A 25,647-nucleotide genomic window follows, 5' to 3' on the forward strand; every position below is an offset into this window, starting at 1 on the left:
CCAGAGACTTCAGGTACCTTGCCCAAGATCACACACCCTGGATTGTGGTGGAGTTTTATCTCAGGTGGTTCTGATTCTGAAGTGTGTGCTCCTGACTAAGCTGACATGTTGCCTCAGTTTCCTCATCTGCACTATGGGCATAACCATAGCGACATTAGAAAGGCAGGAGCAGCATTCAATGAAATGATGTCTGAAAATCTTTAGCCACTGTCCCTGGTCCCCTGGAAGGCCCTCGGAGATGAGCATCACCCTACAGAGCATGATCCGCCCTTCTTGAAGGAAGTTGAGAGAACGTGGTTAGAGGTTGTCACAAGTTGATTCAGAGTCCTTGCCCTCGAATAATTTAATCTGGTGGGAAGGGAGCCCTGCTGTCCCTCCTGAAATGCCAACCCTGATTACCCCATTAACAGAGGCACCTTGCATTTATTTTTCTGTTGCTCTAATTATAATTTGCAATTATTTTGCTTGCTCCTTGCTTGTCTCTCTCATGAGAATATCAGCTCATCTGCGCAAGGAACCAGCCCTTCTGTCTCATCACCTGTGCACACCATCATGACATTAAGGAGAAAGTCTCTGCACGGGGCTAGTATTTAACACCTTCCTAATCCTTACTTGCTATAGAATTTGTTTTACCTAAAGAAGAATCCTCAACCTTACCGGCTTGACACACCCCCATACCAAACTTGGTTTTGTAATGTGGTTGTTTTCATCATATTTATTTTTACATCTCTTTGGGGCTGAGGATTCTGGCTGGTAATGACAAAAGATAACAACAGGAGTTTCTTTTTTAAATGCTGTCCTAGTCTACTTCCCATTGCTGTAACTAAACACCGCAGACTGGGTAATTTATAAAGAGTAGAGGTTTTATTTGGCTCATGGTTCTGGAGGCTTAGAAGTCCATGAATGTGGCACTTGCATCTGATAAAGGCCTTGCGCTGCATCATAACATTGCAGAGGGCCCCATAGTGAGACAGTAAGTGTGTGAGTCTGGTTCTTTCTTCCTCTTCATATAAAGCCACCAATGCCTTTACAGCGGGCCCACCCTCATGACCTTGTCCAATCCTAATTACTCCCACCAGGCCACCTCCAAATACCATCAACATATAATGTTGGGGATTAAGTTTACAACACATGGACTTGGAGACACGTTTGAACTGTAGCAGGTCCATTGTATTTTCCAATGCAGTACATTTAAAGAAAATACTGGCAGGTAACAGATTCATGTTGGCTAATCTGGCAAACTTGTGGGAGTACAAGTTGGTGAATCTAGAATGCAGTGGGAGGGATGCTGAGTGACATGTGCAGCCTGACTCATAGGAGACGCTGAGATAATAAGATGTAGTATCAGGGAAGAGCATGTCCCATGATGTCATTGGAAAATGTCCTGGGTGGTGGCCGACTCACACTGAAAAATGCTGGGCTAGGACTGCCCTGCCTTTCTTCCCGCAGTGAACCCCAGGGTCAAATCTCCCCGCATGGCTGAGTGGCTTTGGAAATCTCCTTCCCTACACAGCCCAGACCAGGGAGGAAGAAATTCACCCACAGGTCCAGCAGACAGTGTCACAGTCGGCAGCAGCAAGGACAGAGCCTAATGGCCAGAACCACATGTCTCAGCCCTTAAAGAGCCTAGAGCCTTTTGACTTACCAAAATCAGGCCCAGCCTGGGGAGAAGGACAGAGTGGACCAAGAGTAGTCTGTACTTCCTTTTCCTGCCCCGCTTCCCTGAGTTTTGCAGCAATATCAGAGGCTGGAGGAGGCGGGGCAGGTGTGCAGCAGCAAAGCCAAGCCCGTCTCAGCGGACACCTACGCACTAGCTTTGCCTATTCTGATGCCTGGTGGGCCACTGTCATCTTTCTTGTCTGGTTGGACCCGAGCCCTCCCCAACCAATCTTTTACTTAATGGAACTCTATAACTTTTCATTTCCTGGGCACACCTTGGGTTAAGCAGGTGGCAAACAGCTGGCATTTCTCACTCACTTTCTGCCATTTCTCATTTTTATAAGAAGTTAACCTGGTATTTTTTATTATAAAGCCCCAGAGTCCCAAGGTTTAATATCTTCTGTGTTAGATTCATGAACGACTTGGAAGTTAGAGACTGCCTGGGGCTGGATTTGATGGATGCACCAGCTTGTCGCTCAGAATATGATTTATTTGCTCAAGGGAGGGGGAAAGAGTATAGGACAATTAAGTGGGATTGGGTTTTGAGAAGTGAGGGGAATGCTCAAAATTGAGTGAGCTCCAGAGGGCTTGTAAATCCTGACAACTCGACTGTTTTTAAAATAACAACTGATTGGAAACCAACTGGCTTGGGAGCTCAAGTCAGTCAGAGCTTGGGACTATTTCCACCTATTTGTGTCTTTTAGTTGAAGGGTGAACACTTGAGGATGGTCTTTGAAGTCCAGACATATGGCCTTTACTATGGTAGTCAAGCATGCATACCATACTAAGTCATACCCCAGGGCCTTTGCACTGGCTGAACCCTCTACTGGAACCCTACCTGCTCCCTCAGATTTTTACATAACTGTCTTCTTTCTGCACTTAGCTCTTAGCATAAAGATTACCTCTCCGGAATGGTCCTCCCTGACCACCCTCACTAAAGAAGCCCCACCCCATGTACTCTCAGTGGAGCAAATCTTTTTATTCTCTTTGCAGCACCTGCCCCTTTCTGAACTCTCACTTATTTGTGTGTTGCCTTCCTTTTCCAGTACAGTCAGCTCTGCAGAATTAAGGATGGGGCCTGTCTTGCACACTATCTATTCTGTACCTGAGGCACTGCCAGGTCCACACTTACTATCTCCAGGCCTCAGTAAAATAAACACCTTGAGGATTCATTGTGGTTCTCAAAGCAGAGTCCCTGGGCTCCTAACATCAGAATTACTTGGAAACGTGTTAGAAATACAAATTCTCAGGCCACCCCAATCACCCTTAATCAGAAACTCTAGAGGTGGGGCCAGCCATCTTTGTTCTAACCAGTTCTGCCAGGGATTCCAATACTTGCTACCATCTGTCAACCACAGGCCTAGAGTCCAAACACCTACGAGTCTAGGCAGGTGATGTAAACGCAAGAAACAGACTAATGGGGTGCGTTACACAGTGGTGAGGTCTATGGCGGAGGAGGCCACAGACAGGGACATTTAAACTTAAAACCAAGCACACCTACACCGAACTCAGCACCCCCTCCCAAGGGGACCATTTGTTACTTTTCATTAGAGCCCCTGGGAACCTTAAAAACAGCAAAGCCAAGAGGCAGACCCACAGGAAGGTGACTTCTTTTTACCCATTGTGATGCCATGGTAGGGATCTCACTCCCTGGAGTTGTGGAAGAGGTGGTATCTTCATCTGTTTTCTGTTGCTATAACAAAATACTGGAGAGCAAGAAATTCATAAAGAAGTGAAGTTTATTGAAGTTTATTTGTCTCATGGTTCTGGAGGCTGGGAAATCCAAGGACATGGAACCAGCATTTGGTGAAGGCCTCATACTACATTGTAATGTGAGGGCATCCCATGGCAAGACAGAGCAAGCATGCTACCTCAAGTCTCTTTTTCTCTTCTTATAAAGCCACTAATGCTACCACAAGAGCCCCGCCTATGACTTCATTTAATTCTAAGTATCTCCCAAAGAGCACACCTTCAAACTCCATTAACGTATGAATTTGTGGATTACTTTTCCAACACATGAAGTTGGGGGGATACATTCAAACCACCATAGGAGGCCTGGCCATGGGAAACAGCCTATAGCCCTGTGCCCATTCATCCATTTGTTCAGCATCAGTTTGTGTACTGGGGATTTAGCAACAAACAGATGGGCCTAGTTCCTGCCCTCATGGAATTGACAGTCTACAAGGGAGGTGGTTGGTAATCAAAGACTCTAGCCAGCACATGTATAATTACAGCCTCACCAGAAATTGTAAAGTTAGCATCATGATATTTCAGAGACCTATGGGAAAATGACCTAGTAGGGAAGCCAAGGGGTGGGAGTGGATTGAAGCAGCTTGAAAGATCATTGCAGGTTGAGGAAACAACATAGGCAAAGTCCTTGGATGGGCTGATGTGAATGAGGGCGAGAGTCAAATAATCTTCGTGGTCCAGGCTGCACAGGAGGTCTGGGCACTGGAGAAGGAGCTCCCAAGAACAGTGGGGAGCCATGGAGACAGCAGAGGGACTTGGTCAGCTTTGCATTTTGAAGCAATTACTTGGGAGTACTACATGGAGAATGGATGAATTGGGGAAGCCAGAGATGCAGTGAGGAGGAAGTAATTGCCCAGGAAGGAGAGTATTATTTTTAGCAATAATATTGGTGATCATTCTGTTAGTGATAACATGAGCCACTGTTCAGAGAGCATGCAGTCTGGCCAGATGCTGGCCTGACAGCTGCACTTGTGTGATGGTCGTTTCAGCCTCACACCTGCTACGAGACAGTACCATATTGGCATCATATAGCTGCTGTAACAAACGGCCACAAACTCGTGGCTCGAAACAATAAAAATTTATCTCACATTTCACATTATCTATTCTACGTTGTGATAGGAAGAAAAGGTCTAGAGAAGGGGGAAGAGGGAAAGCAAAGAAGGGAAAGGAATAAATATGAGAAAAGGAAAAAATGGAAACAAGTAAATAACATTTGTAAATAGGGAGGGGTGGAGGGGTTGAAAGGAGGGCAGGGGAATGGAAAAAATAAGAACCAAAATCTATTATGTAAAGGTACAAATTCCCAATAATGAATGTCAGCATATTGTATTTCTAAAATGTACCAATAAAATTAAGGAAAAAAAAATTTTATCTCACAGTTAGATGTCCAAAATGGCTCTCATTGGGTTAAAAAAGAATGATGTGAGCAGGAGTGCCTCCCTCCAGCGGATACCAGGGGAGAATTTGTTCCCTGCTTTTCTAGCTTTTAGAGGCTGCCTGCATTCCTTGGCTTAGGGCCTCTTTCTCTGTCTTCCCAGCCAGTGCTACTAGGTTGTCACATCACTCTGACCTCTTCTTCTGTACTCCAGTTTCCCTCTGCCTCTCTCTTATCTTACCTTTGGGGTCTGTGACCAGTGATGTTTAATTTTTTTAATACTGGAGATTGAACCCAGGGCCTTACCACTGAGATACATCTCCAGTCCTTTCCTTACTTTTTTTTTTTTTTATGTTGAGATAGGATCTCATTATGTCACTAAGTTGCTCAGGTTGGGCTCAAACTTGCAATGCTCCTGCCTCAGCCTCCCAGGGTGCTGGGATGACAGGCTTGCACAACTCAGTCTTGCTCTTGAATGTCAACTTAATCGGCTTGAGAGATGCCTAGGACGTGATGGTGAATCATTTAGAGCTTTCAGTGGTAACAAACAGCCCATTGCAGCACACGTGCCATAGGTTTATCCCCACTGGCCTAGGAGATTATAAAGCACACTTCTGGGTGTGTCTGGATGGATCATGGAGAGGTGACCTTGAGGACTATATCTGGTTCCTGGGCCCTTCCTCTATGGCTCTTTCCCTGTCTCTGCTTCCTGGGTGCAATGAGTTGAACAGCTTTCTTTTACGACGCCCTTCTGCCACGATGCCATGTTTCTGCCTTGGAGCCAGCCAACCATGGACTGAAACCTCTGGAACCATGAGCCAAATTAAACCTTTTCTCGTGTAAGTTGTATATGTCAGGAATTTTGTCCTAGAAACAGAAAGCTGACTAATACACGGCCTACCTGTCACTCAAGAGCCTTGACTCAGCTGTATCTGCCAAGTCCCTTTACCATGTAAAGTAAATGTTCACAAGCTCCAAGGATGAGGACATGGACATCTTTGGAGGCAATCATACAGTTGACCACATTCATGGTTACAGACTCAGAGACCCCTTGCATCGCCTGGGCCATAGGGCCTCAGTGTGGCAGAGCTAGGCTGAGAACCATGCGTCAGTTTTCAGAGGCAGCTGGCCCCAGCCAACTCCCTCCTCCTGCTCCCCACCTTTTGGTGCTGAGGGAGGTAGGAAGTGCAGTCACAGGCATCCAGCCTTCTGTCCTGGCCACTGTAATAGCCAGCCAAGCTGGTTTGAACGGAAGCCCTCAGAGACAGACCTTCTGGATGGTTCTCGTTGTTTCTGACAAGCCCCAGTTAGGCTGGTTCTCAGTGAACACCTTAGCCCCAGCACCATCTTGGCCAAAGACTGGCTGTGTCATGGGGATATGAGGCTGAAGGACATTCTGTGGGAGTTCCCTGGAGCCAGGCTGGGAGAACTGGATGGCCTGTGGATAAGATGGGAGTTCCCATTCCTTGTGCTGTTTTTTGGAGGAACGTGATTTTAGGGTTTTTTCCCAGAGAGATAGCCAGAGGGGTGTTGTGCACATGTGTGTTTGTATGTATACTGCCTCAGAAGCTGGAGAGGGACTAAGTATATCATTGAGTCTAAAACACCCTCCACTGAGCTTCAGATTGACTGCTCCCCTGGACAGCAGTCCTCATTAATCTTCATTGCCATGGGTGATGGTGGTACCGTCATGGGTAGCATGACGTCAACGGTAGCATGGGTTCCTGCTACCATTTACTGATGGAAGGTCCATACTTGCCAGAGTCTCTGGGAAAGCCATTAAGTAGCAAAAAGATGAACCTTCCGAGCATAGATTCCAGAGTCAGGCTGCCTGGGTTCAAATACCAGCTCTGGCAATCCCACTGCTAGGTGCATATCCAGAGAAAATAAAATCAATGTATTGAAGTGACATCTGCACTCCCAGGTTCATTGCAGCACCATTCACAATGGCCAAGGTATGGAATCAACCCAAGTGTCCATCAGTGGACAAATGGGTGAAGAAAATGTGGTATGCATATAGCACAGAACACTGACCTTAAAAGGAAAGAAGTACTGTCTCTTGCAATCACATGAATGAACCTGGAGGACATTATGCTTAGTGAAATAAACCAGGCACAGAGAGACAAATATGGCATGAGCTCTCTTATATGTGGAACCTAAAGAAGTCAAACTCATTGGAATAGAGAATAAAATAGAGGTTACCAGAAGCTAGGAGGCAGGGAGACTGTGGAGATAAGAGTCAAAGGACACAGCATTTCAATTAGGAATAAGTCCAAGAGATCTGTTATACATCACGATGACTGTGTAATGATATGTTTGATACTTGAAAATTAGTAAGAAAATAGACTTCAAGTGTTCTCACTAAACACAAAAAATGACAAGTACTTAAGTATGGTAATACAGGCTAAACAGCTTGACTTAGCCATTCTACGATGTACACATGTATTGAAATGTGTACATGATATATATATACATATATATATGCAATTTTTACTTATCGATTTTTTTAAACTCCAGCTCCACTTAATGTCTATGACCTTCAGTTTCCTCACCTGGAATATAGGGCTGATACCATACTTCATTGAACCTAAGATCCTCTCAATTAAAATATGCACCAATTGGGCTGAGGCAGTAGCTCAGTGGTAGAGCACTTGACTAGCATGGAAGGACTAAGGTTCCACCCCCAGCACTGCAAAAGATAATAACAAAAATAAAATAAAGAATAGGTATCACTCATGTATGTACTAAAAAGAGAGAAATACAGCGCCAGTGAGAATGACCTGTATATGATAGCAAGACACGTTTGGGTTTCTGAGATGTTAAAATGCAATGTATGCATCTTGGCCCAGTGACATATGGTGAGAATGCCCACCTCATGGGACCCTTGGGTGCAGGCAAGTTCCTAGCACATAGAAAGCTCTCCTAGCTGTATTGTTCCCATCTTACAGATGGGAAAACTGAAGTTGAAGCCACTTCCTGAAGTCACTCAGCAAGCAGTAAATAGCTCATAGTAGGGATTTGGGCTCAGTTCATGTGCTGCTTCTCACTCAGCTATACTGCCTCCTTAGTGGCCGAGGATCATGTCCAGTAACTGAACACCTGCCCAGAGAAAAAGAAGGTGGGGAAGATGGGGAATGTGTTGACATCATGGCTGTGATTGTGTGAGCTGGTCCTTTACCCTTCTAGGTCTCTGTATCCTCATCTATAAAATAGCATGATGTCACAGACCCTGTAGGGTTGGTGGGTGGAGTGATGGAGGCAACATAGGTCTCAGGGGTGAACCTTCATCCTCTTCTCTCCCCCCTCCCTCCTGCATGGCTCTCAGGGTATCATTTTCAGCCACAGGAAATTCTAAGCTCCACACAGCTCCTGTGGACAGCGGGACTGACTTGTCTGGACCCTCCTAGCCCATCTCCCGAGAGCCCTCTCTGCTCTTCCTTTGAAACCCGCTTCACCTTGCACCTATTTCCAACTTAGTCCCAGACACATACCTAAGTGGAGACCAGAAAATATTGAACCCCAGAGTTTTCTGCAGACAGTGTCCATGAGGACTATATAAAGTGTGCAGAAATGAGTGTCAATATTGGCTTAGCTTTTCTTTCAGACTCCAACACCAATGTTCGTCCTTTGTTTTTTGAGACACGATCTTTACTATGTAGTCCAGGCTGTCCTTGAACTCACTATGTGGCCCAGACTGGCCTCGAACTTGCTATCCTAGTGCCTCAGCCTCCCAAGTGCTATACAGATGAATGCTACCACCTCTGGTCTCATTGATTTTTCTTAAATAAGTTTTTGTATTTTGTTAAGTCATTTGCAGTTCATGCTGTTTACAATCATCTTGGGGATGGGTTATATGTACATCTTACAGCTTGTTTCTTTTTTTAAAATCCCCTTCCCCTTCCCTCCCTCTTTCCCTCCTCCTCCAGTTCTGTCCCCTTTTTCATACTTGTTGATATTATTTATCTTAGTTCATGTTATGGAATAGAATGTTTACAGTACTTATAGCTTTTAGTTTCCTGTACGTGGCACATCTTTATTTCTCATATTTCCCCTTCCCCTTCCTCCTCACCCCTCACCCTTGTTCCCTTGGAGAGATCCATCCCCTTGTTCCTTTCTATCCATCCTTTATCAGTCTCTTTGTTTGCACTTTGCTAAGCTTGGGGGCCTGGTTTATTTTACTCAACATTATATTTTCCAGGTGCATCCATTTTCCTACAAATGTCTCAAATGTGTCATTCTTTGTAGCCAAGTAGTATTCCATTATATATATAAATACCACATTTTCTTTATCATGTATCACTGTAGTATGACGACTTAAATTCTTTAACAACTTAGACTCTTTGGGGGAGACACCTAGCAGGGAGATAGCTGAGTCATATGAAATTTCTAATTTCAGTTCTGTGTGAAATCCCTATACTAATTTCCATAATAGTTGTACTAGTTTGCATTCCCATCAACAATGCAGGAGGGTTCCTTTTTCCCCACAGCCTCACCAGCATTTGTTATTGTTTGATTTCCTAATGATTGCCATTCTTTCTGGAGTAAGATGGAACCTTTGTGTTGTTTTAATTTGCATTTCTCTAATTGCCCTCATTGATTTTTTTAAAAAGTGAACTATTCTTTTTAAAGATGACACACAAACCAGACATGGTGGCCCTGGCCTGTAATCCCAACACTCTGGGAGGCTAAAGCAGGAGGCTTACAAGTTCAAGCCCAGGCTGGGAAACTTAGAGACCTATCAAGACCTTGTCTCAAAAAATAAAAAGAGCCTAGGATGTAATACAGTGCAAAGACCCTAGGTTCAATCCCCAGTAACCACCCATCCACCCACCCACCCACACAAACACACACACACACACACACACACATACACACACACACGGGTCATCGCTGTGCCAGCTTTCAGCACAGAGATTGGTTTTCACTGCACTTGCACTTTGTATAAATGGAATCTTTTAGTACTCTTGGGTGCCTGGCTTCAGTATTATGTCCACAGCCTTATCCTTTATTTTTGCTATTAGTAATAGTTCATTTTTTTTATAGGGCAGTGCTTATGTATTTTTATATGGATATGTCACAATTTATCCAGTTTTCTACTGGCAAACATTTGGGTTGTGTCTGAGTTCAGGCTGTTATCACAAAATACCACAAACAGGGTGGCTTATCAACAATAAAAAGTTTATTCCTCACTGTTCAGGAGGCTGGAACCTAAGAGCATGATGCCAACATGGTCCAGCCCTGGTGAGGGCCCTGTCTGGGTTGTAGATGGCCACTTGCTTACTGTACCCTCCCTCTTGTCAAGAGTCACAGTTCTCTCGGAGGTACTTTTTCTAATGTCACTAATCCCATTCATTAGGGTGATTAGGACCCAATCACCTCCCATGGCCCCCACTCCCTAATACCATCCATTGAGAGGATTTCAGCATGGGAATTTTACGGAGACACAATTCATCAGTCTATTGAAGTCTGGCTCCAGTTTGGGGCTATTAGGATGGGTTGCTTCTAATGTTTTAGTACATTCCAGTACATGTTTCAGGGTGACTCTGACATGCACATCTGCTGGGTATGTCCTCAGGGAAGGAATTGCTGGTCATAGGTTATTTGTATGTCTTGCATTAGTAGATGTTCCAAACTGTGGTTGCACCAGTTTATACGCCCACCAGAGAGTGTTGATTGGTCCGGTGGCTCCAGGTATCTGGGAGCCCGTTGTGATGATTTGCTCTGCCTTCTGTAGTGGTTAGGACTCTGGTCTATAATGAGTGTAGGTGGCTGTTCAAGAACGGAGTATCCAGGGGAGGAAATCCACCCACAGTCTCCACCATCTCGAATATTTAAATGTCAATATGGCTTAATTGGCTGCTCCGCCCACCTCCCTTCTCTCCTCCAGCAGGCTCAGCAAACACACTGCCTCAGACACCAAGGGGGGTACAGCTTTGAGTCACTGTGGGCTGCCTCCTTCCAACTTACTGGGTGACCTTGGACAGGGGAATCAGGCTCCCTGTGAGTCAGCTGCCCTGGGAATCTCACCTTAAACAGGTGAAAAGAAATGAGTCTTAGTCAAAGATCACAGGTGGTTATAGGGTAGCATTTGAGAGAAGGGTATGTGGCTGGCTATGTGAGTGGGTGGACAGACTGAATAGGTAGGGAGACAGATGTAACATATAAATACATCACTTTTATATTTGCACACGTGTGTGTGTTTGTGTGTTCACCATTTTATTGATCATTCACTACCTCTCCTAATAAACCAGCATTTCATGAGGACTTACTCCCACACCTGATCTCAGGTGATTGTCCTGATAACTATGAGGTAGGAACACTCAGGCCCACTTTACAGATAATCACATTGAGGCTCAGAGAGGCTGACTGAGCTGTGCAGGTGTGACATAGCTGCTACATGACAGATCAGGATCCTAACCCCATAGATTAACTCCAGAGCCCTGTGCTCCCAACCGTCTGCCATGCTTCCCACCAAGTGCCAGGCACTGTGCCAAGCTCTTTATCTCATTCAATTCCTGTTCTAAACTACAAGGTAAGTATCAAAAGTTTCCTTCAATAGATAAGGAAAGGAAACAAAGGAGAGGGTAAGTAACTCACCCCATGACGCATGGCTGTGCTGGGATTCAAACTGAGATCCCTCTGATATTGCACAGGAATTTCAAGCTCACAAAGTCTAGGGTACAACAAGAGTTCAATAAATGCTGAATGAATGAATACAGTGCCTCCAGTATTTTAGCGATAAAGTCATAGAGTAAGAGAAAAAACATTCAAGCTGTTATTTTGATGTAGGTGGAAAATTAATTTCCATAATGATATTCTCTCTTCTTTCAGCCAACATTGGCTACTATGAGGCAGTCCCAGTGCTAGGGACTGGGGACACTGTGGAGAATCTACAGTTCATTCATTCATTCATTCATTCACTGCATATTGAATGCCCTCTCTGTGCACCAGGACTCAGGCCCAGGACAGATGAACATGTGGCAACTAAATGAGAAGGTGTTGCTGCCACTGTATAATGTGCTTTTTCAACTTGTCGTTTATCTTAAGCCACTGGTCCTCAAAATGAGCTCAATGAGGCGGAAAATAGTTTGAAAAACCCTCTATCTGGACAGGCGTCTGGTTGGGGGCCATATTATTGGTGTTTACATACCCTCATCTGAAGGGCTGAATGCATCATTTATGGTGATACTGAGCACACGTCAGCCTCGCCTTGCAGGTCTTTCATCACTCTCCCTGCACGTGAGCCACTCCCCACAGATGCAAGCAGTGGGGACAAATGGCCTGCAGAGTGCTGTCTGAGTGGCATCTGAGGACCCATAAGTTGTTGGTTTATGCACAGCTTCCCACCTGTAAGACCCTGGGATCAATGGCTTGGCAAACCCAGGCTGCCCTGAGCTGGATTCCGGAGATGTCCTTGCAACCAAGAAACTGTTGAAGTTCTTGAACTTCCCCAGATTTTCATCCCAGAACCAGCTCTGAGAGCCAGTCCCAGGCCTGTTAATTTTCTCATAGGCACAAGAGTGGCACGTCCATTCCATTATTTGTGACTTCTAATAACTGTGATGGGTCACCTTCTTCTTAGTGACTGCCAAAAATTTTAATAAATGATCTTGTCCTTTTGCTTTTCAGCCTCTGTAAGGGACGGACACTCTACTCTGTAGTGAGGGATGCCAAGATTGTGTTGGACGTCAACAAAACCAGGCAGATTGCACAAGAAATTGTGAAGGTACTGTAGGCTCTGGGACCCCTACCTGAGCTTCTGAAAGACCTGACCCTTTCTCCCCAAAATCCTGAGACTCTAGGTCTGGGTATAGACCATGGTCTGGACTTCAGAGAAATTAGACAGAAAAATACCAGGTGGTGTGCATATAAGAATTCTACCAAGATGGCACCCTTAGGAATGGCCTACCAATGTTTGGCTTCCATCTAGTCTCTCATTATCATGATATGTGGACATTCGAGAAGGCCAGTGGACACATGTAAGTTGGTTGGTTCTCCAGGTTAGGATCCATTATCTCTGAGTCCTTGAATCCCCACAAGTGCAAGCTATCTCTCTCCACAGCTGTGGGGAAATGTCAAATTGTTGGTTGTTGTTTTGGATTAAAACAAACAGGAACATCCTGTGTCTCCTCACAGGTGCCTTATTAGTCAGTTGTCCTCAGGGTTTTACTTCCCATTGGAAGTGTCAGGACTGAATTGTAAAAAGAAATAAAAGACGTGACTGCTCACAGAAAACAAAAACAATATCTAGATGTTCGCTCTTGAACTAGACCTTCAATAGACTCTGCTGTGTGTTCTTGATTGCTGTGTCGGGAAACATCCCTGAGGACCTAGATGTGTTCTGCAGGGCCATAGGTGAAGTGAACAGGGGGAGCAAGCCCCACAGAGGATTTAGCTTTAATGGAGGGCTGGGGGACAAACAATGGCTGATGGAATTCCTTTCTCCAGGGACCTCATCCCACATTTGTCCCCACTCTTTTCCCTCTGGGGACCTCTTCTTTTGCTTCTTTAGGAACCAGAAAAGCTAAATGGAGATGGCTTTACAGTGGTCTGAGGGTAGTGGCAGGTTTGTTATGCAGGGACCGTGCCTTCCCCCACCCCACCTTCAGGCCCAATAGGTGGCCCCCAGGCTCCGCCACTGTCAGTGTGGTCTCACTGAGGAGCAAGGAGTGTGAACCCGGATGTGGGTGACTGAGCATGGAGGTCTTCTCAGGCAACTCCCGGTGTCCTTGCTTCCTGCAGGGCATGGGCTACCTGCACGCCAAGGGAATACTTCACAAGGACCTCAAATCAAAGAATGTCTTCTATGACAATGGCAAAGTGGTCATCACAGACTTTGGGCTCTTCAGCATTTCCGGCGTGCTGCAAGCTGGCAGGTGAGTGGTGGCAGAAGGGCCAGAGGGATTCTTGGCAGATGACCATCAGGGGGTAGGAACTCATCCCAAATGGCTTTGGGAGTCAGGGTTGGGCCTGGGTCACTGAGCTCAGTGGCAAGGCTATTGTGCCAATGAGGGATGCCAAAGTCACTCTTTAGTCCCCGTGGGGCCAGCACCTTGCTCACCTGTCCTGCACATGGAGTCTGCAGGGCATGCACATCACTGGGCACAGAGCATCCTAAATCCTACAAAGACCTTGCCCTTGAATTTAACTGGAGAGCTTTCCTCTTACCCTGAGACTCCCTGGGAGTTGGGTTCACCCAGGAGTCCTTGCTCAAAGTTGTCTTACGAACTAATTAATTTTAGTACAGCAAGAGCACAGCCAAGAGCAAGGAATTTAAAATGAAACCACCTGGAGTCCAACGTGACTCTGCCACTTACTAACTGTGACTTTAATCAAGGCACACAACTTTTCAGAACTTTAGTTTGTTTGACTACAAGAAAACCATACCTACCTGTAGGGTCCTTGTGAAGATGTCACAAGATAAACATCCCACACAGCGCCCAGTGCCCATCAAATGCCTAACAAAACAGTAGCACTGCTGAGTTGTGGTAATTAGTGTTAATTTGCATATACCTCCCTGTATCACCCAGGAGAAAGATTAGCCATCTCCTTAAGTGATTACCTCTCAGACTCCACTTGCCCCAAAGCAAGCTACATTGGGTTGACCATGGGAGAAGCAGCTTGACACCAAATAAACAACCCATAATTCACAAGGACCACCCTGTGGCTTTTACTTTGTAGTGCATGCTCGTACACGCATGCGTGCGTGCGTGCACACACGCACACACACACACACACGCACGCACTTTAAACCCTTGTATGTCTTTTCTGATTGCACATCTTGAAACGAATGGCCTGCTTCTCCAGGACAGCCCCATGATTTCTTTTATTTTATGTCACTTTTAGCTGTTTTGGAGAACCACCGACTTCTCTGAGGTACACACCAGGGCCCCCTGAAGGGAATTTTATTCCTGCTGTATAATACCTTCCCTCTAAACCAGATGACCTGAAATTTGGCAAAAGTTGATGGCACCATTTCTGTGTGGCATGGCAACATATATAGAAGCTTCAGGTTCTTTTTCAGATGTTATCCTACCGAAAAAGGATTTCCATGGACACCAAAACCATCTACAGTGCCTGAGATAAGAAAATAATTGCAAGTTCAAGTCTAGCCTGAGCAATTAGTGAGACCTTGTCTCAAAATAAAAAAGTAAAAAAGGGATGAGAATATAGCTTAGTGTGAAGGCCTTGGGTTCAATCCCCAGTACCACGAAACAAAAGAAAAAAGAAGTGACAGTAAACCAGGCAACAGATCGTGTACCTGTGGAGAGCGTCCCCAAGGGGACCGCAGGGACAGATTGTGCACGGCTCCTCCTTCCCACCACCACTTGCAGGCTGCTTTGCTGTTGGGGGAACCACTCGGGTTAAGGGCATGGCAGGGGAAGCAGTTGGGGCCGTCACTGTGACCCCAGCTATTTATCTCCAGAAAAAAGGAGGCCCAGCAAGTATTTTCTTTGTCTTGGTTGAGGCCTCTTTGACAAACCAGATTCCTCCCTTCTAGGGGCCTGTCTATGCTCTCCAATCCCCCCAAGTGGATTCTCCACAGGTGGAAGCCAGGGTGCATGGCCTCTGATTTCCTCCCTTTAGACTATTGGTTTGCTGAAGCCACCCAGACAGAAGGAGGAAGAAGAGGAAATGGGACCAACCTTGATAGAAGTTCGAGTTAAGGACAAAATGGCTTCAGCCTTGTCCAACAGCACCCCATCTCCACCTCCACCCCAGCCTGGTCATCAGCACAAATCCCGTTAGAGTCAGGAGAGGCCAGGAGCCTCCACAGAGGCTACCACAGGAAGTTCCCACCTCCCGGCTGCCTGCAAGCAGCCATCGGGGGCTTCCTGTGCTTTTACCTTGTCCCAGTTGTGAATTATTGTGTAACCAACCACCCCAAAACTTGATCCTGTGAAACAAGTTATTATTGTTGTTATTGTTTTGCAGGGTGACTGGACTCAGCTGAGCTTTTGGGATCATGCTATCTTGTAGGTTCAGTCTGAGGGAATTGAGGCTGGAGTCACCTGATGCTTCCTTATTCTCACATCTGGAACAGCTGGCATGGCTGGGACAGCTGGGAAGTTGATGGGACTTACCTTCCTCCTCCTTCCTCTTCCCTCCCTCCCTCTTCGTGCCCCCTCTTTTCTCCATGCAGACCCCCTACATGACCACACTTGGGTTCCTCACACCATAGTGTTCTCAGGGTAACCAGACCCCTTAGAGCAATTAGGTTCCACCAGATGGAGCATACACAGGCCCCAAGTGGATGCTGAAGCCTTCTGCATCTGCTTCAGAAGTCCTAGAATACCAGGTGTGGTAGCACATGCCTGTAATCTCAGCACTCAGGAGGCTGAGGCAGGAGGATTGCTCTAAGTTCAAGGCCAGCCTGGGCTACATAATCAGTTCAAGGCCAGCCTGAACTAAAAAGGGAGGCCCTAACTCAAAAAAAGAAACAAAACAAAACAAAAAGAAATTCTAGAACATTCCTTCTACCACATCCTATTGCAGACCAGCAAGGTTCAAGGCAAGCAGAATTAGGCTCTACCTCCCAGGGAGAGAGACAACAAAGACTCCAGCTGTCTTTTATCTACCACATAGCAGGGATGGGGACCATGACAGGAAGATGGAACTCTTTGGGTGCCCCAGGAGTCCCAGGGTCTTTCCCATTTAATAACCAGCATTTGCCTCTAGTGCAGCCTTGGGGATCTATGGGGTCCCCTTTAGGGGTTCACGTCATGGTTTCCTGCCTCCCATTGGTGAATAGGTATCTCCAGACCGGAAGTGCCCCAAGTTCAGACTGAAACCTCCCAGCATAGCAGTTGGAGACCAGGAGATCCCCTTGACCATGGGGTATCCCTGGGACCCAATTGGCAGCCTGGGCAGGTGGTAGAAGACAGAGGAGAGAGAGAGGGTGGGGAGCTGGCCAGGCTGCAGACATTGTGGGGAGCAGAGGCATCAGTCGTAGGAACCAGGCCTGGAAGTCCCCTCACTCATGTCTTCGATTTTAAGTATGTAGTGAGTACTTAGGAGTGTATCGGTCTGCTTGGGCTGCTATAACAAAATACAACAGCCTGGTGGCTTAAACAATAAGCACTGATTTTTCTGGGAGCTTGAAGTTCAAGACCAAGGCATAGCAAGCTTGGTTTCTGGTGGGGGCTCTCTTCCTGGCTTATAAATAGCCATGTCCTCGCATGGCCTGGAGATCTGATGTCTCTTCTCCTTCTTATAAGGACACCAGTTTTATCAGATTAGGGCCCTGGATTTATGATCTCATTGAACCTTAATTACATCCCCCAAAGCCCTGTCTTCAATTACAGCCGCATTGGAAGTTAGGGTTTCAACATATGAATTTCAAAGTGGGGACACAGTTCAGTTCAAACACCAGAAGATAGATGACCAAAGCTTATTTGAATTGACTCCCTGAGCCTCAGTTTCCCTGCCTGTAAAAGGGGGTGGGGCAGACCCTAGCAGTACTACCTCAGACAGCTGCTTTAGAGATGAAATGGGGCAGAGGGGCAGAGACCAGGAGGGCTTCTTTGTTCTCTGCTCCCCAGGGGTGCTGATTCCACCCAGGAACTCTTGGGGGTTGTGGTGGGGAGTCCAGTCTTGGGGGCTGAAGAACTGGGCAGGTCACTGAGATGTTCTGAGCCTGTTTCCTCATCTGCAGATAGAGATGGTGTCTCTCCGAGTGTGGGCCTATGGGCATTAACAACCCGGCATTCAGTAGGCGTTCACCAGGGGGAGACTCGCCTGGCCTGGGGCAGGGACAGAGATGGCCCAATGAGCATGTTCTGTGCATCCAGACAGAACTCAGTGTACAGCTGTTCTGCCATCAAGAAAAAGTGTCATCTGAGATGCCAGCCCTATCGTGCCAGCCACTGGCAGCCTGTTATGAATCATAATAATAACCATAATGAAGATAACTTGGGTTTGTCACTGGTGGGCCTGTTGCCATGGAAACAGGACGCGCTGGGGTGTCTGTGCTAGGCCTGGCTTCTGGCCCCCTCCCAGCCATGTGCCCGTGCCTCCCCCAGGCTGATGGTAATTATGTGGCCACACTCTTCCTTCTGCCTCAGTGGCTTTGTCATACCGGTCCTCTGCTGACCAGCAAGGCAGGAAGAGAAAGTCAAGGGGCAGAGAAGCTTGCCCTTGGAGCCACAGCATCCATACGCCTTCCCCCACTGGCCTGCCAATGCCAGAAGAATGTTGGCTGGCCCACTCTGAGGCCCTGTGCCTCGAAGAATATTCTTACTTTAGGGTCTAGTCTCAACTCCGTCTCTGAGTCCTCAAGATAAAATGTGTAATATATATACACACACATAGTAATTATGCCCAGTAATCATGTCACTCCGGCAGCTGACCTAACCTTGTTCGTGCGCTGCCTCACTTTAATCCCTGCAATAGCCATGTGAAGTACAACCCAGTGCACTCATATTGCAGATGGGAAAACGGAGGCTCAGATCTGGTCAGAGTCCCACAGTTAATAAACAACAAATGGAGTCTTAAACCTTTGCAGGTGTCCCTGATTTGGGTAGAAAGAATTCCTTCAATGCTACCACCTCTAGGGTTTGCAGGTGGGTTTGAGTCCTGTTTTCTAGCAGAGGTTGTATTCTTTGTGCAGAACACAGGAGCAAGTCATGTGCTACTGATACTGAAACCCTAAAATGTGGACCCTTTCCTGATCTTATATAAATTAGAGCAGTAATTCTCAACAGAAGCTGGTTTTCCCCCCCAAAAAAACATTAGAGTAAGTAGGCAGTATCCACCTGACCACGTTGCTACTGTCACATGTACGCCAGCCCAGTCCCAGTGTGAGAACACAGAAGCTGGACAGATGGCCAGTGTCCTACAGTGCCTCACCTATGCTAAGCCACTGTCCAAGCAGAATGGAAGGTCGAGACTACAGCAGTTGCTCAACTTTGCTTCTTGCCCAGAATGCCTGTTTTGAGATCTCGGGCAGCTCAAGTGCCTCCAAAGGGATGCTGCTTCACATGTAAGAAATGGAGGGGGAAGAAAGCCACCTTAGGGACCCACAAGCCTGGAATACACCCGACTCCTCCCCCAGCTAGCAAATGCCACAGCAGCACTGGAACCCCAAGTTCTAAACTCCTGGAGTCTCATTCGGAGTTCTTTCCTCTACCTAGGGCTTCTGAAAGCACAGCCAGCAAGTTAGTTTTAGGGAGGGCATGAACAGAAATTTCCCATTTTAATTTTAATGTGTATTAGAAAAGGGCAAGTTTCCATTTGTGGCCATGCCAAAGAGTAACCTGTTAAAATAATAAGGGGGAAATTCATCTTTAGTAAATAATCATCCAACTCTGTATGGTGCAGTTTGTTAGCCGTGAGCTATGTAAGACTAAGTAAATTTAATTTTAATTAAAATGAAATCAAATGGAAACTTTAGCCCTTCAGTCACACTGGCCACCTTTCAAGTGTTTGGCAGCCACCAGCCACCGTGGTAAACAGCGCCATCTTGCTGGAATGTTCTTCGGGACCCTGGTCCTCTTGAAGGAGATACAATGAAAGTCATGACTGTGCGAGACAAATGAGTGAATGCACTCCCGAAAAATGGCAGACTCCAGCCAGCCCCAGGCCCCCACAGAGGCCCTCATGGAGGCTGGGTGCTGCATGCTCTCATTCTTAATCTTCCCCCTCTCCTGCCCTGCCCACTTCCCCAGGGTTCCTGGCCCTTTTCTAGGAGTCTGCAATCAGTGGCAACCTTGTGGACATTCTGCTTAGATGTCAGTATGAAGGAAAGCTCTGACTCACTAAGGACTTCCCATGTAGGGAAGGGAGCCAGTCTCCCTCCCCTCCTAAGCATTTCTCCTAGTAATTGTAGATTGGGAAAAAGAGAGATATTCTGTCTACTCGAAGATGTTCATTGCAGCATTGTTTATAACGATGAAAGGAGGAACTGACGAGGGCCCATCAATAAGCAGCTGGATGCACAAACAGCACACAGGGCCTATGATGGGTTCCGAGTACACTGGTGTGCTTCAGGTTTCCAGAACACCAATGGGCCCTGCCTGGCCTTTGTCCTTGCTTCCCCTCTGCCTAGGATATTCTTCTCTAAGTTCATATGATTGAATCTCCTGTGTCATGTAGATCTTAGCTCATATTTTACCTAAAGTAAGTTCCTCCTTATCATGTGCACATTTCCCTATCTTAGTTATTTGTATAACATTTATCACTACACACACACACACACACACACACACAGAGTCCTGGGGTTGAAACCAGGGCCTTTGCACTGAGATACATCCTCCACTCTTTTATTTTTTATTTTGAGACAGCATCTCACTAAATCACTATGTTGCCTGGACTGGACTCAAACTTGTGGTGCTCCTGCCTCAGCCTCCCAGAGGGCTGGGATTACAGGTGTGCACCAGTGCACCTGGCTTGTATTTGATGCATTTGTTGTCTCCTTCCTGCCTAAGTGCAAGGGCAGGGACTGTTTGTTGCATGCATGGCTTGTCCCTTGTGCCAAGAACAGAACCAAAGCATAAGTAGGTGATCAATAAACACAGTCAGACCTTGTTGTTGATGGATTCCATATGTGTAAACTTGCCTACTCCCTGAGATGTATTTGTTATCCCAAAATCAATACTCACACCCCTTTTGCAGTCATTCACAGACATGCAGAGTGGTGAAAACTTTGAGTCACCTAATGCACACATTCCCAGGGGAGGTCAAACAAAGGGTCACTCTGCCTTCCTGTTTTGGCCTCATGCAGAGCCGTCCAGAGTATGAGACAGAGGGGCAGAGTGGGTGTCATAAGAGCAGCCCTAGGGCCACTTGGACAGGTTGAAATCCCAGCTCTGGAAACTGTCAGAGCCATTTCAGACTTCTGCTGATGGAGATCTTCAGAAGAATCACTAAATCCAGCCCATGTTCTATTTTGTGAAATAAAGAAAACAGAATCTCCTGGGAGTTTTTAAGATTTTAGGTCATAATCGGTGTGCGATTTGTGTGTGTACGCATTTTCCCGAGGAGCAATGATTTAGTATTTGCTAATTCAGTGTTTCCGGCAACTTGATGCAAATACCGCATGAAGGCAGATATTGTGCAGAACAAGAATTGGGGGTATTGGTCAGGTGAAGGTGAACAGGAGGGGTGCACAGAGGCCATGGGAGCTGAGGATGGTTTGTGTGGCCAGTGCCTCTCTCCAGGCCACTTCCCTGCATCTCCTGCTGGGTCTGGGTCTCAAGTAGGAGGTCAGGCGGGGCCCAGAGGAGGAAAGCAGGAAGGGCAACAGAGATAATTCTGGGGCCTGGGGACCTGTCCTTCCCATGCTGGGAACTGAAGCTCATTCTGTGCTTTGCTTCTGCAGGAGAGAGGACAAACTGCGCATCCAGAATGGCTGGCTGTGCCACCTGGCACCAGAAATCATCCGCCAGCTGTCCCCCGACACAGAGGAAGACAAGCTTCCCTTCTCCAAGCACTCTGACGTCTTTGCCCTCGGGTAGGTGGACCCAATCCTGGCCTTCAAGAGCCACAGCCTGGGCAGAGGGTACTTCCCAAGCCTTCCTTTCATTGTTTTGGAAGGACTGGGACATCCATGTATGGGGCTTGATTTCTGAGTGAGACTGGGAGAATCTGAGTGGGGTGACACTAGCACTAGCCCCAACCCTAACCCTAATCCACACTTAGCTTCTAACTGGCTGTGTTGCCAACACAAGTTTCCTAACTTCCTCAGTAGCTATTTACTGGATGCCTGCTGAGTGCTAGGCCTGCAGTGAATGCTGGGGATACAAGATTCAGTCTTCTATTAGTTATCTAGTGCTGCATAGGAAATTTCTCCAAAACTCAGCAACCTAGAGCATGTATTATCTCACATTTTGTGGTCAGGAGTTGGGACAGCTAGGCTAAGTGGTTCTGGGCTAGCTCAGGTCTCTTCTGGGGTTGGAGTCTGGATGTCAGCCAGGGTATCTGTCTCATCAGAAGGCTCGATGGGCTGAGACACCATGGCCGAGACAGGAGGAAACCTCTGTTCCTCACGGCTCTCACCTGCGGCTTGAGTGGGCTCAAGGCATGGGGCTGGGCTATGACCTGACCTACTGTCAGATGGTACATAGCATCACTTCCACCACATACTCCTTTAGCAAGGATTTATTTCTTGATTGATGCACAATAACTATGTGTATGCATATAGGGTACACTGTGATCTTTCAGTAAGGTGCACATTGTATAATGATCAAGTCAGGCTAAGTAGCGTATCTGTCACCATAAACATTTATTATTTCTTTATGATGAGAGTATTTAAAACCCTCTGTTCCAGATGTATCACATAATCAGGGTGACTACAGTTAACAAAAATACATTGCGTGCTCCCACCATATTTTTACTTGGAAACAAATTGCTAAATCCAACCACACTCAACAGAAGAAAATTAAACTCTTACATTTCAAGGAAAGAGTATCAAAGAATTTGTGTGGACATATTTTATTTTGTTAATTTTATTTATTTATATTTTTGCAGTACTGGGGCACTGTACTATTAAGTTACATCCCCAGCCCTTTTTTAGTTTTTGAGGGGTTTGTTTGTTTGTTTTTGAGAAAGGGTCTCGCTAAGTGTCCAGGCAGGACTCAAACTTCAATTCTCTTGCCTCAGCCCTTGGTGGTTAGATTACAGGCATGCACCACAACATCTGGCTTAGACACATTTTAAGCTTGTTACAGGTCCTTACTCTTTCTTGCTGGTGGGAAACAGACAGGAAACAGTCAGGTTTAGCAAAGGGTCGTACGTGTTGTGCTAAGGAGAAATAACACTGTGAGGACATAAAAGGAACGAGGTCCACCCTGGGCTGTGAGGGAGGGCTTCCTGGAGATGACTCTTGGGCCCACGTTAGAGGTTGGATATAAGGGTAGAGAGAAGTGATTCAGACAGAGGGAATGTGTGAGAAGGGATAAAAGTAAAAGAGAACATGTTGCCCACAGTGGAAAAATACTGGTGGGGGACAAAAAAGGGAGCTAATGGATGAAGAGCTGGGGAAAAAGTGAGGCTGGGGGTGGTGGGATGAGAGACCAGAGAGGGAAGTAAGGTCAATCCTGCAATTAGCAAGTTTTCACTTCCTGTCCTGGGTACTAGGGAACCTTTGAGGGTTAGGAAGCAGAGAAGTGGCGAAGTTATAACTGAGTCCTGGTTCAAGCCGATCACTCTGTGTAGAGAATGGAATGGAGAAGCACATGACCAGGACTGGGTGGTCACACTGTAGGGAACATGTGGCAGCCTCCTTGGAACCTGTGCCTGGAGTTCTGCAGGTTGAGAATAAATGGAAGAAGCATTTAGGGGATAGAAGTATTAGTGCTCAATGATAGGGTGAATGTAAGTGGTACCCAGATATCTGCCTTAACCAAGTGGGTAGAGAGGGGCGTCATGCACCAAGATAAAGACTCTGAAGGTGAGGTAGATTGGTGTGTACCAGAAAGGCAAACAAGTCAGTTTGGACACAGTGAGTTTGAGCAGCATTGGAGATAACCATGAAAACTGGCCAGCCAGCAACTGAATCCACACTTCTAGAGCTTAGGAAAGAAGCATGAGGATTTGTGGGCAGATAGATAGTAACTAGAGCCACGAGAGAGGAGGCGATGTCTTCGAAAGGGGGGAAGGACATTAAGAGTCCAAGATGCAGGGCAGAGCACTCTGAGAAGGTGCCACCAGGAGAGCTTCTACACTGCCATCCCTCCAATGACCATGCTAATCCTTGCCCTGCCTTGCTATGGCTTGGGGGCAAGGGCCAGCCGGGGGACACAGGGCTGGCAAAGCTGCCTGGGAGAGTTGCAGGGCTGTAGATGTGTGCAATTAGACTTCACACCACTGAGCCCTGTTAGAGAAACAGTTTTCAGGGGAAGAGTATCCCCCGTATCCTCACCATCAGCTCCGACGGGGGCGTTTGTGGGAAGATCACAGTTCTCAGCATCTGTGGCTTGGGCCCCTCTGGAGGCTGCCACTTGTCCTGATTAGTTAATGCCCAAATCTTTATCTCGTTAGACATCGTTATCTGAAACCAAATTGCAATAATTACGTTGGTATAGTGTAGTATAAATTTAGCAAAAGAAAAAAAATGTTATTAACAAAATGTACCAAAGTGAGTAATTGGTTTTCCACTGGAATTTTCATCCTTTAGCAATATTTTTTCTCCTCAAAGTGAATTTCTCTCAAAAGTTGGGTTTGAAAGGAAATTTTAATGAGGCTTTTATTTCTGACACTGCTAAATTGCAACGGACCTGGCGCTCTTGGATTCCTGCCAGTTAGGAGCATCCTGTTGCTTGGGAACCTCAGGCTCAGGGATGACTGAGAACAGAAATGAACTTTTTTTTTTTTTGTACTGAGGATCGAACTCCAGTCCTTGTGCTTGCAAGGCAGGAGGTAGAACCACTGAGCTAAATCCCTAGCCCCTCAGAAATGACCTTTTAAAAGTGTGCTGAGCACTGTGTTAAGCTGTTTATGGGTGCTGTCTCATGCAGCCTTTATAAGCACCCTTCAAAGAAGGTATCATGTTATTTCCAATTGGAAGCTGGGAAATTTGAGGCTGCAAATGACTCCAGAATTTGCTTTATTGCAATTAGTAGTGGAGCAGGGATTTGAACCGGCAACATCCAAACTCCACAGTTGGAGCTTTTAACCATGGATCCTCCATGGGCTTGGGAGTTACACCACTACTCACAGCCCTGCTGCTCTCGGCTGTAAATCAAAGATAATGAGACCCATTGAGGCATCAGAAGAATTGAGCAAGAAAGCATCTCTAAGGTACCAAGCACAAGGAAGCACTCTGGAAAGGGACCTCCTCCCTCCACACAAGTTGTCCGTGCAACCCATTTGTAACTCATTTGCCAGCTCCAACCATCAGCTGCTAGGTTGCACCTCAAAATTGTCACTTCCCTGATGGCAAGGAACTCTTGAATGGGATGGAGTATAAGCTCCCTGGTACAGTGTGTTGACCAGCGGCACAGCTCTGGACTCAGGTGACCTAGATCCCACTTCTGGCTGTCCCTCTTCTTTGCTGTGTGATCCTGGGTAAGATAGAATTTTTCTGAGCCTGTTTCCTCATCCATGAAGTGAGGATAACAATAACGTCTCCTGCTTTAAGGTGTAGGTTTAATTATTATTCAGGTATGATGAGGCCGACAGATGAGGAGACAATCACTGTTGAAAAGATGGTTTGTCACTCACAGATCCCATAAGAAATGGTCTACTCCGAGCTATGCAGAGGCCCCGTGGGGAAGTGTTGATCAGGAGGCAGAGGGAGCAGGAAGATTAGGTGGGCAAGAGCCTTTCTTTGAGGTTTCTTCTGGAAGGAGCAGGTGGGTAGGGGGGGCAGCACAGTGAGCAGGCGCAGAATCAGGTACTTGGGATAATTTCAGTGGGCTCCAAGTGTAAGGCCTGGGGAACACTGGCCCTGGGGGTGAAGTCCCAGTATAAGAAGTATTGGGGGTTGTGATCTGGAGTGAAAGGTCCACTCACCAGTGAGTTCTTTCTGTCTACAGGAATGAGCTGCTATGGGAGGAACAGACTCACCAGGTTCAGCAAGGGCTCAAGTAGTCAAAGCATGAGGAGAAGAAAGCATGCTTCATGCACCTCCCCAGCAAAGAGTTGAGAACAATATCTAACTTGGAATAATAAGCATTATTGTTTATTAGGATAACTAGAATCACATAGCACTTTCTTTAGAGGACTTCCTTGCCCTCTAACCCAATATGCCAACACCTAAGCATCACCCCTGCCAAGTCCAGAGGTGTGTGGGGTCAGGTAAAAAGATGATGCTGATTGAGCATCTAAGAACAGTTAGTTTACACAGTCTTCTGAGCAGTGAAGAGAAAAACAGAGTGCTTTGTGTTCTTTCAGGCACATTTACATAAATTATCTCAGAGTGGAGG

General features: G+C 46.5%; 1 protein-coding gene across 4 annotated transcripts in view; it reads left to right on the plus strand.

The window, feature by feature from the left end:
* Positions 1–25,647, plus strand: part of Ksr2 (kinase suppressor of ras 2) — a 430,849-nt gene that overhangs the window by 395,993 nt on the left and 9,209 nt on the right. For all 4 annotated transcript variants that reach the window (XM_087198278.1, XM_004843700.4, XM_087198277.1 and 1 more), the window contains 3 exons: positions 12,413–12,509; positions 13,526–13,659; positions 21,102–21,233. In XM_087198278.1, coding sequence (XP_087054404.1) covers positions 12,413–12,509; positions 13,526–13,659; positions 21,102–21,233 — 363 coding nt within the window. The remainder of the gene's footprint in view (positions 1–12,412; positions 12,510–13,525; positions 13,660–21,101; positions 21,234–25,647) is intronic.

This window comes from Heterocephalus glaber, unplaced genomic scaffold, assembly GCF_053883595.1.
Source record: "Heterocephalus glaber isolate CG9 unplaced genomic scaffold, H.glaber_assembly_v1.0 deba00001687, whole genome shotgun sequence".
Classification (NCBI taxonomy): domain Eukaryota; kingdom Metazoa; phylum Chordata; class Mammalia; order Rodentia; family Bathyergidae; genus Heterocephalus; species Heterocephalus glaber.